Raw genomic sequence first — 15,639 nt, 5'->3', positions numbered from 1 at the left:
TAAAAAATATTAAAATGAATATTTCAATAAGGTGATGCTTTTAAATATTTTCTGAATAAAAAATTTAACTTCTAAATTGCATATAAATTTCAATAATGCTTTATAAATCCTGAAATCTTTATTTTATTAGTTTTATAATATTCCGGGTTCTATAAAAATATTTCAATAATTTTCGGGAGAAGTTTTACTGATAAGTTATATCCGTAAATCAGTTAAAAGCGAGTATAGGTTGTTCGATGTGTCAGCTTATTTGAACCGACGGTAGCATTTTTTTTTTTTTTTTGAATAAACCGTACTTGCATTAAATAGAATCATAGATCAGTACATCAGTAAGGAAATCAGGAGCGACATCTATCCACTCCTGCAGGCCTGACTCGGAATGAGACGCCCTAGCTAACGAATGAGCAACTACATTCGCAACTATGCACAAACTGCACCCAAGTCACATACGTACCCAAGTCACTGTATACACCTATTCACTCTGCTTCAAATTCGTTCTGCACGCTCTCCGATTACAACTTCACCGCCTCACCCCTCATCATCCCTTAGCCTCCAGTTATCATCTCCCCACAACTCCGATCATCACCTCGTTTTTCTTTCACAACATCACTTCCCTCTTTTGTTCGAGTCCGATGTTGCTGTGTCTTCATCTCCGCTGTGCCACTGTTGAGCTCCGCTGAAATTGTCGCTGCCGCCTGTTCTTCTTGCTCTTCCCGGCGAATTCACCTCCCCTCTCACCTGCTATTGTAATCAGTGGGTATGAATCCATTCTTCTTTATAAAATCAGTTTATATATGTATGTGTATATATGTTGTGTTGTATTCACTACGATTTGAATTGATTAAGTTAGCCAATTTGAGACCAAATCAGCTATATCTATGTATGTATATATATATATGTGGGTGTATATATACTTGTCTTGCATTAGTTAAGAATTGCTTTGGTTATTAAAGTTTAATTTAATTAACTACGTGATTAGAGGCTAATTGGGGTAATGTTTACTCGATTGGGAGTTAATTGTTGTATATGTGTTCACAGTGTTGTAAAAAACGGGAATCAGACTTAATCGGTGAAGTCACGGAACAGGTATTAATCGGTGATTAATTGAATTGATCGGGGATTACTCGGATTAATCATTAATTAATTGGAGATTTAATCAGTTCGGCGAGCTACGGAACAGGGATTAATCGGTGACTAATCGTGATTAATCACCGACTTTTAGAACAGAGTGTGTTCATATGAATTAGGGAGTTTAATTGGAGATAGATTCGGGGCATTTGTTGGGAAGAAAACTTTATGTAATGTGTTTGTTGTATTGAATTGAATAAATTTGTAAGGGTTATGGTTGGTACAAATTGTTTATAAATTTTTGAGTCACTTTTCGTTGAGTTTTCGCAGCAACTCTGCCTCTGTTTGGAGCTCTTTTTCGAACAGCTTAAGATCATTTTTAAAATGAAACTTTCAGAGATTTATGATCTTCTCAGAGTCTACTTTATGTGCGCGAAAGAATCGAATCGATTCGATTAGCGAGTTAGGAGATATGACAGTTTTAGTATGGCATGCGCAGAGTACAAAACTGCTTCACTTTTCTACTTTCTAAACTATAGTTTAATTACTTAAACTTTGATTTTTAAGCCAAAACTTATTTTGTAGCTAGTCAGGGAGTTAAGGGAGGTCTCATAAAAATTTCAAGTGAAAAACTTGTATTTTTGATTTCTTAAAAATGTTTGAATGTCGATAGCGCAAACTTGTGAAAATTCGGTTTTGATGTCACAAAGAGAATTGTTTTTGCTAGTTTAAATCTATGAGTTTGGGTTGAAATAGTGATGATCTCTATGTGTAAGATTTATAAAGATCTCTGAGAAATATTTTGTTAAAAAGTTGAATTATTGACTTCTAGGGATGGCAACGGGTTGGATCGGTTCGGATATTTGAGATATCCAAATCCAAATCCAAATTATTTTTAAAATCCAAATCCAAATCCAAATCCAATCGGGTTTCAGATATCAAATCCAAATCCAAATCCACGGGTTTCGGATCGGGTTCGGGTTTGTTCGGGTTTATCCAAAACCTGAATTCCGAAATTTATATAGTATTGTAGAAATATTATTTTTGATTTTTTCGCCCTTAAATTTCATTATATATAAAACTAAACTACTTTAATAATAAAGTATTACACATTAATAAAATCTTGAAACGTATTTAATAATTTCTAAACACAAATCTTCACTATATGAAGTATGAAATTTTAAAGTAATTCATTAGTTAAACAAAAAAAGTCATTATAACCCAAGAATATACACATTCACACTCTACCTATGTATATATAAACAAAATTTAGTAGATTTAAAATTGAAAAAAAGTATATTAGTATACATATACATATACATATACATATACATATTTGGATTTTTTTTCGGGTTTCGGGTTTGGATCGGGTTTGGATCGGATTCGGATTTCGGGTCGGGTTTCGATACGGAATACCTAGTATCCAAATCCAAATCCAAACTCGTTCGGGTCTAAAAATCAAATCCAAATCCAAATCCAAATCCAAAATATCGGGTTCGGTAAGATCCATTCGGGTCGAAACGGTCGGGTATCCATTCGAATCGGTTTTTTCTGCCATCCCTATTGACTTCTGATTCATCATATGATTTCAGAGTGTGCTAATTATTTAAATTCAGTCAGCGAGGAATGGTTGATGTTATTCCATTGGTTATAAATAATCATGATGATCATACGAGGATTAGGAAAGATAAGTTTTGATTATATAAATATGTATATATGCCTTGACTTCTCGGGTATATGTATTTATATAATTAAAATTATATTTCTTATAGTATGAGAATGATTGAGAATGAATGAGGTATGATTATACAAGGATTAAGGACTTTAGATTTTGGGATTATATGCATATAAATACCTGAAATCTTTATTTCTTATAGTATAAAGATGAGATGTGGATTGTTGAGGCGTGATTGTGTTTTAATTGATATTGGTTCAGTACTTGTTGGTTTATTGAGTTGGATTGAGTTGGTTATTTGTTGAATAGGATAAGGAAACAGGTGGATAGTCCGATAAATAGAGGAGGTGCTGTCGAATTTTTGTTAGAAACTATATATGTTTTACTAGTTAAAGGAAATTAAATAGATAAGAATAAGGTGACACGGTTGACTAAAACATGTTATATGTTAACTTATCAATATTGACTTTTAATAGTTATAAAAGTTTATTGTCCAACTGTGTGCTATGTGTTTATCTGACTATATAATATGTATATGGATTTACGAAGGGTAGCTAATTACGGATTTTATACGTTATTCGATATTAGTTAACTCCGTTTGCGTCGACAACTGAAGTACCGTGTTACTCTTGGAGAATCAACTGAGACTTGTATATCAAGGACATTCAGAAGTAATTGAACAGCTTTGCGAATTGAATCAGGAATCAGGAATAGTTCCCTATGACGAAGCTGTGCTGTGAGATAGTCCGGTAGAATTTAATTGGTGTGAAAATCAGCAAAACTGAGGCAAGTATCCCTATCTTCACTTATTGTTCAAGTGATATTTCCTTTAAACCTTATTATGCAAGTAATTCTATTCTCAACTTGTAATTACTGCAAGTATTCCTATTCAAATTCTATATTTAGAAGCAAGTGCTCTTTCCTTGAAACTTTTACTTATTGCAAATGCACGACTTAAGTACGATTTTGAGTTGGAAAGAGTAGCTTATCAAATTGATACACATGGTTTCAAATCTCAATAAATGTTTTTCATAACTCGGTTTAGTTCCTCGGTTGTAAGGCTTATCTGTTGTAAGTATACTTCCTATGGAATAAACCTTTTCTTAAAAATGCAATTCTTTAGAACTGGGAAGTAAAAACTCAGATATAATTGGAGTTGCGTAAGAGGATCGTTATTCGTAACGGCCCAGCCGATTTGTTTGCGTAAGAGGACCATTGTAAGGCAATGGCCCAGCATTATTTGAAGACCTAGCTAGTCTTCACTTCTGGAACATGTTATTTCAGGGCAATGCGTAACCATTGTCCAAGTTACTGTAGATTGATCATCTACGTGACTATTAACGTCCAATATATCTGAATGCTTTGGAAATTATATGTACTTTTGAATTGTTTTGGTTTCAAGTTAAAAGCATGTTGTTTTGTATACTTCCAGTTCAATTACTTTTTCTGCTTTAACTCCTGTTTCTTTTTAACTATTATACTTGCTGGGCATTCTTTTGCTCATTCTTGCTATTTCTTCTAACCCCTTTCAGATAGTGTTAAAGATGATTCATCTGTCTAGGCTGCGCGTAAGAGTAATGCTAGGCAAGGATTTCAAGTGATTAGTTGTAACTGAATGATCAGGTAAAGTATTCAGGAAGATGTCTGCGAGATTAGTGGTAATTAGAGTTGGCTTAATTTCGCTTCAAATGTAAAATAAATTTATTAAATATTATCAGCTACTCTGATAATTTAGATTGTGTTGTAATAAGATTTATTAGTTGTGATTCTGATTTCAATACTATAGCCTGTTTTCGATCCTGTTTTAAAGGGGTGAAATTGAGTTTTAATTTAAATCATTTTTTTTATATCCAGGTTTTGAAATACTTGTTTTTACTTTCTCTCAAAGAAATAAGTTTTAAATTGTTTTTCTTTTAGTGGCTCAAAAATACAGGTTTTAAATTATTTTTATTTACACGTGGCACCAAATCCAGACCCCCGGATTTGAGGGTTGTCATAATATTGGGTGGCTATAATTTAAAATATTATGTTATTAATATTTTAAAATTTTAAAATAGAATATATCAGTTCAATATGGTAATAAATGATGTACAATCTTCCTCTAGATTTTCTTACAGGGCGACCGAGGTTCGACAAATTTGGTCATAGGTTGGCTAAATTTATAGACAACAGCTCATCATGGTTGGAGTTGTTGGTTAAAGATGCTCTAAATACTTTGATATTTTGCTGAATTTAGCGAATTTGAGATAAAATATCATTAAATTTATATAATACATCAAATGATACGAGAAAATCTATAATAGCACCGTATTTTAGTGGATTTTAAAATAAGTCTAATTGAATAGTATCGTATTTTTAAATATAATTCAAAATCTTGATCGGCTACCATCAAATTTTTTAATATAATTTAAAATTTTAATTGAATTTATATCAAAATTCTAATACATTTTTTAAATTCAGAATTGAAGAAATAAGTATATAATACACCTACATATATCATTACTACAAATAACAAGTAATTATACTAAATTTAATCAAATGGGATGCCAATTAAGCAGGAACCAACAGTACTGCTCCGATCATGTTATCAGTAAACAACAATACTGGATATCTTGTTCATATGAAACTTGTCATATTATTATAAACAAATGATGATGTCGTATATTATATGAGAGTTGCTAGACATATAAAATATATCATGCTTAAATATTTTTTCCCTAACTTTAATAATAAAAAATGTTAAGAATTAGTTTGATATTATATATTAGTATTAAGGTCCATAGCTATTACTATATTCAAAATTTTGAACTTTGGTGTCATTGTTTATATAAAATTTAGGAAATTTATCAAAGCTACTACCCCTTTTAATTTTTATTATAAAAGCATTTAAAAATATACTATATGTAACTAAAATTAATTAGATATATATAATTTTCTTTAATAAATAATATTTATTTTTTGATGAATCAAACTAAGAACAACAAATTAATTATGTTAATACGATGGAAAGATTTTATTTTTTTTTTTAAAATGTCATACATCTGATACGTAGGTATAAATTAACATACACAACTAAATAATATTAAAATGATAGCCAATATCAAAAATAAAATGTCAATATTTAATTACGAATAGCATTCTTTTTACAAATAAAAAAGTGAAAATTACTCGGAAATCCTGAACATTATAAAAAAATATGTTAGATTCTCGATAAGAAAAATCTTAAAATTTTCCAGGAATTTTTAAAAAATATAATGAATGAGAAAATTATATATATAATTGAATAAAATATTAAAAATGCAAATAAATGGCATAGTCAATTATATTAAGTCATCACGGGCTTTGCTCCACACTGATTATCAATTAATTACAATATAAAAATCACATTCATATCTAGTTCCCTGCTTGAAATTGAAAAATTGTTAAAATAACTTATCTTGATAATTACGTGGGAGTTAATATCCGAAGAACACCAGAGCAGATTATAAGATACCAATAAAGGCACTGACCCAATATATATAGTAGATGAAGCAGGTAATATTAGCTGAGCATTATCACCAATTATTTGTGTAATTAAATACCGGAGATTTTGAGTCGCTACCTTTTCCAGTTCTGCGCTTAAACAGCTCATTGTTGATTTGTTATTTGTTTTCAATAGAGTTTACTGAATAAACAATAAGGCAATTTACTTGATTTACAATTGTGATTTTTTTTTGGGGAGCAATTTACAATTGTGATTTAATTATATTTTTTTTACCAACATTCTTTAACCCTGTTATGACTTATGAGTCGTCCCTGTTTTGTTCTGATTCATTCCTTATTACTTGTAGTTTCGACCTAGCCATTTGACGCTCTACTTCTTAACGTTTCACCATGTCCTTTCCAACTATGCATGGCAAACTTTAAATAGATTATTGTATGATAATTAATTCTAGCTATTTCCCTGCTTTTGAAATATGCTAAGTTGCTAACTAATGATCTTTACCCCTGGCAAATCACATATTTACTCTGCGAGTCTGCGTATACATAAATTACTACCTCGTCTACCTTTTATTCACTCAGAAGCTTTAGGTGGTGCCACTATGGCCTACGCAAAAAAAATTATTGCAGATTTGCTGTTCTAATTTCCGGACATGCATGCATGTGTGTAACAATATTTAGCTAGGAACAGTAATGTCAGATAATTACAGCATTCGATTTAATAATTGCATTCTTAAAAAGGAAGACAAATGTCTGTCATTTCAGGAAGACATCTCATGTCCAGTAAGTTAGGTAGGCAGAAAAAGATATCTGAACTTATTGTGTACAAGTTACATAAAAAAGCTTAAAAGTAATTTTGACTTACATTATTTCTTCTTGATTGGTGAAAGAGAGAACCATTACGACAGTGAATAAATCAAACGTCTGAACTTCTGTCACGTACACTTGCCGGATTTTAAAAGTGGACGGAAACTTGATTTGATCAGGAAGTTTAAAAAATGAATTGTTAAAATATAAATATAAGATCCATAAAAGGTCATGAGATTCGATTTTAGATGGAGTTCTCTAAATGGTATTAGAGCCAGGAGGTTCGGTTTCTAGCCCCGCCACCCCAATATTCTATGATAGTATCCTTGATAGTTGACGTTGAAAAAATTATGGTCACAACAAATTAAATATTTTAATACACCAATAATTTTTCATATTTATTCTTTTCATCTTCTTATTATTATAACTAGTTTTTAAATATTTAATTTTAATATAGAAATGTATGTATGTAAACAAAATTAGATTCAAAGTTATTGATAGTTTCATTCAAATTAAAATATTTTTGCTATATCATTAATCTAAAATTTAATAATTAGGCCATGATAAATATATTTAAAAACAAATATCCAAAAAATGTGTTTAAATATATTATGACTAAATAGAGCCCGTTAAAACATATATATGTAATATAAATAGGTACAATATGTGTTAAAATTATAAATACAAAATTTTTAAAATCAAAAAAGAGTTTATCCTGTTAAATAAATTATAAAATAAAATACTCATAAACTATAACCGGTGATCGAGACGAAGATTTCAATTTCCGACTTCAGCGGTACAGTCTTAATATCTAACATTGTTTGATTAATTTTTTTTATATTATTAGCATATGCAATAACCAATTTTATTTATAAGTTTAAAATTTTGATGGTGGAAATCTAAACTGATACAAAAAAAAAAAATCAATGTTGAATATAACAGTAAAAAAATGTAGTTTTATATTTTTCTAAATGTCGTGATAAATATATAAAAACACATATATAATTTTTCTAGGAAATTTACACATGCAAATGCCATTTAAGCTTATACAAGCTTAACTACTTTCATCTAAGCTAGATTAAACCAACCAAATACTACCGACTAGTTCTTGTCAATGGGCTCCGAACATGGCAGGCTGGGGGAGCAGGTAGAGGGTCCACTACAAAATATTATCCACTGATTCATATCATCTTCTTGTTATAACCCGAGCAATCAACTGATAATCAATAGAGTTAATTTGTTATTATCTCTTTGTAAATGTTTTGATCAATTTTTAAGTAGTTTGAATTCTATTTTGGAATTTGAAAAATAAGGAAAGATATAATCATGAATAATAACTTTTTGATTAACGCAAAACTAGAATGTTAACTTTGTGCTCTTCCTGATTATCAAAAAAAGATATTTAAACTTGATATTTTTAATGATATCATTTAACAAAATTTATTAAATTAAATATATATTTAAGAGACGTGGAACGGACGCACAATATGGGTTTCACCTGCATCACAAAGTGTCGTTATCTATATATCAATGTCTGCCTATATTGATGCCTAGAATGTAAATAAGACAAATGTGCTTAGCAAGCACAATATAAAAATAACAAAAAGCTGAAGGAGGTGTGAAAAAAAATCCATATATGAATCAATAAATCATAAGGTTGCAAAAATTATTAAATTTGAGAATAATTATTTCTTCAGTTATTTTACGTTCTTATTGTTATATTATTGTGCAGCAGCAAACTACAATATTTTTAGTGTTCTCGCACCAAAACGTGTTCTCCATAAAATGTGATGATATGTAAGGGTATTTCAAAGAATTTGATTCTAAAAACTAATTTAGTTAACATTTGAAATTAATCAAAATTAAATTATCAAACTAGTTTGAATTGACAAATTATTGTCTTATTGATTTCTATTCAGGCGTAGACTCTCAACTTAAGAAAAAGAATTAATTATTATTTCCAATTCTTGACAGTCCGTCACAATATTATGACAATATTCTGTAAGGACATAAATGGACAATCTGATAACAAAAATGGCATATTCTCCATGCTCTGTACTCCTCAACACTCCATCTTTATCCACCTTCTGTAGCAGTTGTAAAGTCCTCCTCAATCTATTTTTAATCGATACCCAATAATCTCTAAATAAGATTCGAAGAAAAGTCTTCAACAGCCCTTAACTAATCATTTCTTTATTGCTTTTTTTCATATTAAATTATAATTTTAAAGTGCCAGAAAGCAGCACATGTTCCTTCATCAAGGCCACAAACTTTCGCTTTTGTCGCTTTCATGTACGTATCTCGCAGCATTATAATTCATTCAATCACTAGTCTGCTTTAAAATATTAAATAACTAGAAGTTGCCTATAAATTTGCGACTCTTAACTGAAGCTTTAACACTTTAACATTGCACAAGTTCTTCAAACCAGCAAAATGAAGGCTTTTAATTATTCTTGTTTAGTAGTTATGAGCCTTTTGGTACTTGTGAGTTGTGCTCATGCACAGTTAAAGATGGGATTTTACTCCAAGAGCTGTCCTAAAGCAGAGAAGATTGTGCAAGATTATGTGAATAAGCACATTCCTAATGCTCCTTCACTAGCTGCCACTTTGATCAGAATGCATTTCCATGACTGCTTCGTTCGGGTTAGTTAATGTTTCCTGTCTTGTTATAGTGTTGAGTTATCGTTATTACATTTTACAGTAAAGTAGACCGTGTTTTAAGTCAGGTTCGCGTTTTCTTGATCAGGGTTGTGATGCATCTATCTTGCTGAATTCTACTGCAACAACATCAGGGAACCAAACGGAGAGGTTTGCTACTCCAAATAGGACAGTTCGAGGATTCGATTTTATCGACAGAATCAAAAGCTTACTTGAAGCTGCATGCCCCGGAGTAGTCTCCTGCGCAGATATTATCACTTTGGCTGCAAGAGACTCCATTGTTGCCACTGTAAGCACATATGTTTAGTGTACACAAACTAATATGCATTGTCACAATAGTGATATATTGAGGAACTATAATTGAACTTGCTTATTCTGCAGAAGATGTTAAAATTTATTGCATTATTTTTTGCATGATGAAGGGAGGTCCAACCTGGAAAGTACCCACCGGCAGAAGAGACGGATCGATATCAAATGTCACAGAAGCCAACAACAACATCCCTGGCCCTAGCTTCAATTTCACTCGCTTGCAAACAAATTTCGCGAATCAGGGCCTTAATTTAACTGATCTTGTTCTGTTATCCGGTAAGTCAGTTTCAGAATCATGCTGTTTTCAGTCACTCAACAAGACTCTTACTGACTTGTGATTAATTCTACGTATCGATATTTTAATATTTGTTTTACCAACTTAGAAGTTGTCAGAAATTTTAATACATGTCAGGACTTGTTCTGACATAAGGAAGTTCCTTGAACACATTTTTCTGATTTTGCTTGAGTTTTTTATATGATCAGGTGCTCACACAATTGGAATTGCTCACTGTAACTCCTTCTCGAGCCGCCTTTACAATTTTACTGGAAGAGGAGACCAAGATCCTGCATTAGACAGTGAATACGCTGCGACTTTGAAGGCTAACAAATGCAGATCAATCAGGGACAACACTACAAAAGTTGAAATGGATCCCGGAAGTGCTAAAACATTTGATCTAAGCTACTACTCGCTACTACTCAAGCGAAGAGGCTTATTCGTGTCGGATTCAGCACTGACAACAAGCTCAACCACAAGAACTTTCATTACTCAACTTGTTCAAGGATCACAAAACAACTTCTTTTCCCAGTTTGCAGAGTCCATGGAAAAAATGGGTCGGATTAATGTTAAGACCGGGTCTTCGGGAGAGATTAGGAAAGTATGTGCCTTTGTGAATAGTTAAATTTTTGGTGTTTGATTCGGTGCTTGATGTGTGTATCCTTTGTGTGAATAATTGAGTTGCATAATTGTTCAATTTTTTTTGTTTGTAATAGTTTAGAGTGTGGTCCTCTGTCTTCTATGCTCATGTTTAAATAAAGGAAACTCCAAACTGTTGGCTGCTGTTGCAGGAAAAGAATGAACTCGCTGGACTTTCTATACTTAATGAACTAAAGTTTCCGAATTTCTGTCTTTCTATTTGTCCGTTCAACGGTTCTTTTAGTTAAACGACCGAAACAGGTATTTTGTCCGTCCAACGTTCAAAAAATGTTGGAATTGTTAAAAATGTATTATAATCTTAATTAACTGCCGGATATTCATTCAATGACTAGAAAACTGTATGTTATATAAGAGGGGCCAAACCATACGGGACCCTTTCGTTTGGTTTCGTCACAGAAAAGTTAAAAAAAAATACAGTTTCCAGGGGCCGCAGGGGCCGCGGATCACTGTTTTTTTCTTCTCAAGAGATTGGAAGATAATGTTGAGCCAGCTACGGCTTACAAGTGTTGTTATATCATAGTTCATGCAACTTCATAGTTCATGCAACTTCATGATGTTATGGTGGGTTCTAGTGTTCCAGATCCTGATCATGTAAGCGTACAGAGAAAGAGATTGCAGGGCAGGGTTTTAAAAAGCGTATTAAGCGGCCGCTTAAGCGGCCGCCTAAGCGGAATCGGCCCTAAAACGCCTCGATTTTGTATTAAACGGGTTCTTAAGCGTTTTTGAAAATTAAGCGGACTATTAAGCGGATTAAGCGGTCGTTAAGCGGATTAAGCGGTCAAAATGATTTTGACTTGCTAATTTTTCAGTTTTAAAATATTTTTTTATATAATATAACTATAATTATATTAAAAAAATTAAAAAAATATATATTATTAAAAATTTAAATTCTTACCACAATATAACATTATTTATGAATATATTAATATTAAAATTAAATATTTATTTATATTTTATTAATCCGCTTATTGGCCCGCTTAAGATTCCGCTTAAGCGTCCGCTTTACCGCTTAAGCGCTAGAAGGTCCTTTCACCGCCCAGAGCCGATTTGCGCTTTTCATAACATTGTTGCAGGGAAAGTAAATCGGGAAGAAATTACTCCCTCCATCTCATTTTAGGTGTACTAATCAAATTTTGACTTAGATTAACACATATAATATAAATTTAAAAATAAAAAAAATAATGTCATTATAAAGTACATACAATATACTATAAAATGTAATTTTTAGTTTTTTAAAATAATAACAAATTTGTTCTTTATACTTGATCAAAAATTGGTCAATTTGACCGTTTAAAATCAAAACATGACACTTAAAATGGGATGGAGGGAGTACTACCTTAGGAAGGAAATGACGAGAGTTTAGTATTTCTTACGGTTCAAGAATTATCATGATGCCCTGCTCATTATTTTTGAACGATAATAAAGTAAAGAAAATGACATTTACCACAGTTTTTCATAAATTTATATCAAAATAACACTTTGCAATTCAGTGGCCAAAACTACCGAAACCGGAAGTGATGATGCACAAGATGACAAGATGCGTTCAACTTTCTTCGTATTAAAAGAACAAAAAAAAATCGTATTAAAAAACAAAAAGGAAAAACAGTTAATTACCCATTTTAATTATCACCTCCGCATACAAATAAATATCAAGCATCTTCCTATCGAAAAAAATATATAAAAAGATAGAACAAAGTTCTATCTAGTCCACATATTTACTGTGGTACCGTAGACCACGTATGTTCTGCAACTATAGAATGACATAAAAACATTGCAAACCGTGTTATTTTGCAAATCATGTTCTATAAACATCATTATTTTGTTAAAAAATTTGACAATCCTAAACATTCTACAAGTTAAATAGTGAAAAACACATTATTCTGCAAAACATGTTAAGTTTGCAGAACATATTTACATATTACAGAATATGTGTTCTACTTGTCGAACATAAATGATTTTCAATATTTTTCGTGATATTTATAGAATGTATTTCATAAAATAACAAGTTTCATACATTTTGCAATGTTTTTATGTCATTCTATAGTTGCAAAACATACGTGATCTACGGTACTACAGTAAATATGTGGACTACATGGAACTTAACTCAGATAGATATATAAGCATCTCATTTCTATTTTCAATACATTCATTCACGGTTACCAGCTCTATCTATTATATATCTAATAGAACAACCCTGAGTAATTTAATTCAAAATGACGAATTTATCCCTTACTCATTAGAGCAACCCCAATGATGTTACCTATTTTGAACACTTAAAATATAATAAATTAATAATTATTTAAAATATTGGTAAGCAAAAACTTGTTTTACTCCAACAGTATTCCCTATAATCATCCCTTTTTATTAGAACTTCTACTATGATGGGGTAGATAAAAAAGGGAGACAAAATGAAAAATGAAAGAAAATGATAGAGGGAGATGATGTGGAAGAAATAGGGGCTTGCTTTTCTATCCCCTAAAGATGGGGGTTTGTTTTCTCTCACCTAAAAATTATAGGTAAGGAGAGGATGGTTGGAGTAGAGAATTTTTACTCAAGCCCCTATTTTTGTCCACGTAAGCTCATTATAGGTAAGGGAGATGTTGCTTTGGAGTTGCTCTTATACATATATTTATATATTTGAAGGACATTATTGGTTTTTATTACTAACGTATTTATTAGACATTAATGTCTAATCATTAATATACATTAAATTACTTTATAATTAAAATTCCAATACATATATGTGTAATATATTTATATTCATAATTTAACAATAAACTAATAAATAATCAGAAAATCGGCGATTAATCAGAATGATGAATATGTTATTCAGAATTAATTTTATTTATTATATGTAAAAATAAAAAATATATATAATAATTTTTAAATTTTTAAATTTTCCTCACAAATTTTGTAATTTTCAACCAATTAATCTATTTTTTTCCTAATTAGTCATCGATTTTAACCGAATTTTGCCAAATTCTATTATATATCTAATACAACAATAACGAGCACTTAGCAAAAAAAAAAAGAGCTATTAACCAAAAAACCCAATCAACTTGTCATTTTTTTACCAAAAAACCTTTAAACTTTTATTTTCACGAACAACCCCAATCAACTTTACTAAGTCTTTGAAAAAAATTAATTAGAGTTACTTATAACCGACCTGAACTAACTATAATCATCACATATCTTATGCGACAACATGATTACAATTAATCAAATAGTAAATTAAAAATAAATAAATAAATAAATTTTTTTATTCAAGCCAAGTAAAATTAGAGAAACACCCTCTCCAAAGCTGCTCACCACAAAAGAACCGGAGCCAAGCCTGAATTTGGCAAATAATCCCCCCACTACAGGAATAGACTAAAATAAAAATGGAGGACACTATATTTTTTATTATGTAATTTTGATTAAATGGAGCTTAGGAATAACATTCATTTGTTGAGCTCTTCACACATCTGATTACGTAAAACATATAACCCCATTAATTTATGACAGAGATATGAAAACCCTTATACCTTCTATATAATATGGGTTTATGAAATTAAAATATTATAACTATTAATATTATTAATATTATTAATGAATAGTCACTATTTAACGCATAAATGTATAAAAAGATGTGAATTATGGAAAGATATTTAGACAAGTCAGAGTGGTATATTTTAACCATGGTTTATTTTGTATTGTTTTATATGATTTGAATAAAGTTCACTGGGGTTGTTAGTGAAAAGAAAAGTTAAAAGGTTTTTTAGCAAAAAAATGACAAGTTGGTTGGGTTTTTTGGTTAATAGCTCCAAAAAAAATAATGAGTAATTTTAGGTGGTTGATAATTTAATTAGTCTCTCTGTCCCAATGAATTGTATACAGTTTCATTTTTGGGAGGTCTCATCAATTGTATACATTCCAAAAGTAGTAAACTTTTATAATATAAAATATCATTACACCAACTACATTCTTCCACTATCTCCATTTTATAATAATATAAACACTATCACACCCACTAATTTCATTCACTATCTCAAATCTATTATTAAATATAAATGAGCTCTGCCACTATACCCACTTTTCATCTAACTTTGATCATTTCTTACATAATTTCTTGGTCTCCGTGTCCCAACCATTTGTATACAGGGCCGGGACGGAGGGACTAGGGAGTATATAATAAAATTTCAAATAGTGTACATTTTTTGTATTTATAATTTAATAAATATCATTATTGTGAGGATATGTTTATATATAAACAATTAAACATCAATATAATATGATTTAAAATACAAATAAATTTAAATTATTTTATAATATATATAATCTCAATTTAAAAAAAAAAGATATAACATATATTAAAAAAATAATTTAAAGCAACCCGTGCTTTGCACGGGTTAAGAAGCTAGTTTTTATAGAGCATCATTCATATCCATATTTATTTACTTGAGGCATTATTATGGTAATTTACTGTGTACATAATCAAGTTTAAACGGTCACAAACTAATTGTTCTACTCATTGTTACATCGAATTAAAAGAATCTCTAATTGTTTCTGATGCAAGCCATCATAAGTGAATTCATAACGGGGTCATACTTGCCGTGAAACGTCAAGATAGTCAGAGAAAATTGAGATCAATCTTGGTAGCAGCAGAACTTGTTGATCAAATATAAGTTTCTCAGCACTTTCATGGTGCAATCTTTAAACCAAAAAAGTA

The 15,639-nt window shown here is 30.6% G+C and overlaps 1 protein-coding gene and 1 long non-coding RNA gene across 2 annotated transcripts; both read left to right on the top strand.

The window, feature by feature from the left end:
• The first annotated feature begins 372 nt into the window (after positions 1 to 372).
• On the top strand, positions 373 to 4,521 carry LOC135146824 (uncharacterized). The gene is made up of 3 exons (XR_010283916.1): positions 373 to 757; positions 3,332 to 3,529; positions 4,276 to 4,521. It is a non-coding gene; the product is annotated as an uncharacterized LOC135146824 (long non-coding RNA).
• A 4,819-nt stretch (positions 4,522 to 9,340) lies between these two features.
• Positions 9,341 to 11,115, top strand: LOC108220364 (peroxidase 3). Its single transcript, XM_017394108.2, has 4 exons — positions 9,341 to 9,673; positions 9,777 to 9,977; positions 10,111 to 10,273; positions 10,481 to 11,115. The coding sequence occupies exons 1-4, from the start codon at positions 9,464 to 9,466 to the stop codon at positions 10,894 to 10,896; spliced, it is 990 nt and encodes a 329-aa protein (XP_017249597.1). The 5' UTR covers positions 9,341 to 9,463; the 3' UTR covers positions 10,897 to 11,115.
• Positions 11,116 to 15,639: the final 4,524 nt, after the last annotated feature.

This window comes from Daucus carota, chromosome 5 (genome assembly GCF_001625215.2).
Source record: "Daucus carota subsp. sativus chromosome 5, DH1 v3.0, whole genome shotgun sequence".
NCBI lineage: Eukaryota > Viridiplantae > Streptophyta > Magnoliopsida > Apiales > Apiaceae > Daucus > Daucus carota.
The sequence above is the reverse complement of the archived record's forward strand: the minus strand, read 5'-3'. Positions and strand labels throughout refer to the sequence as shown.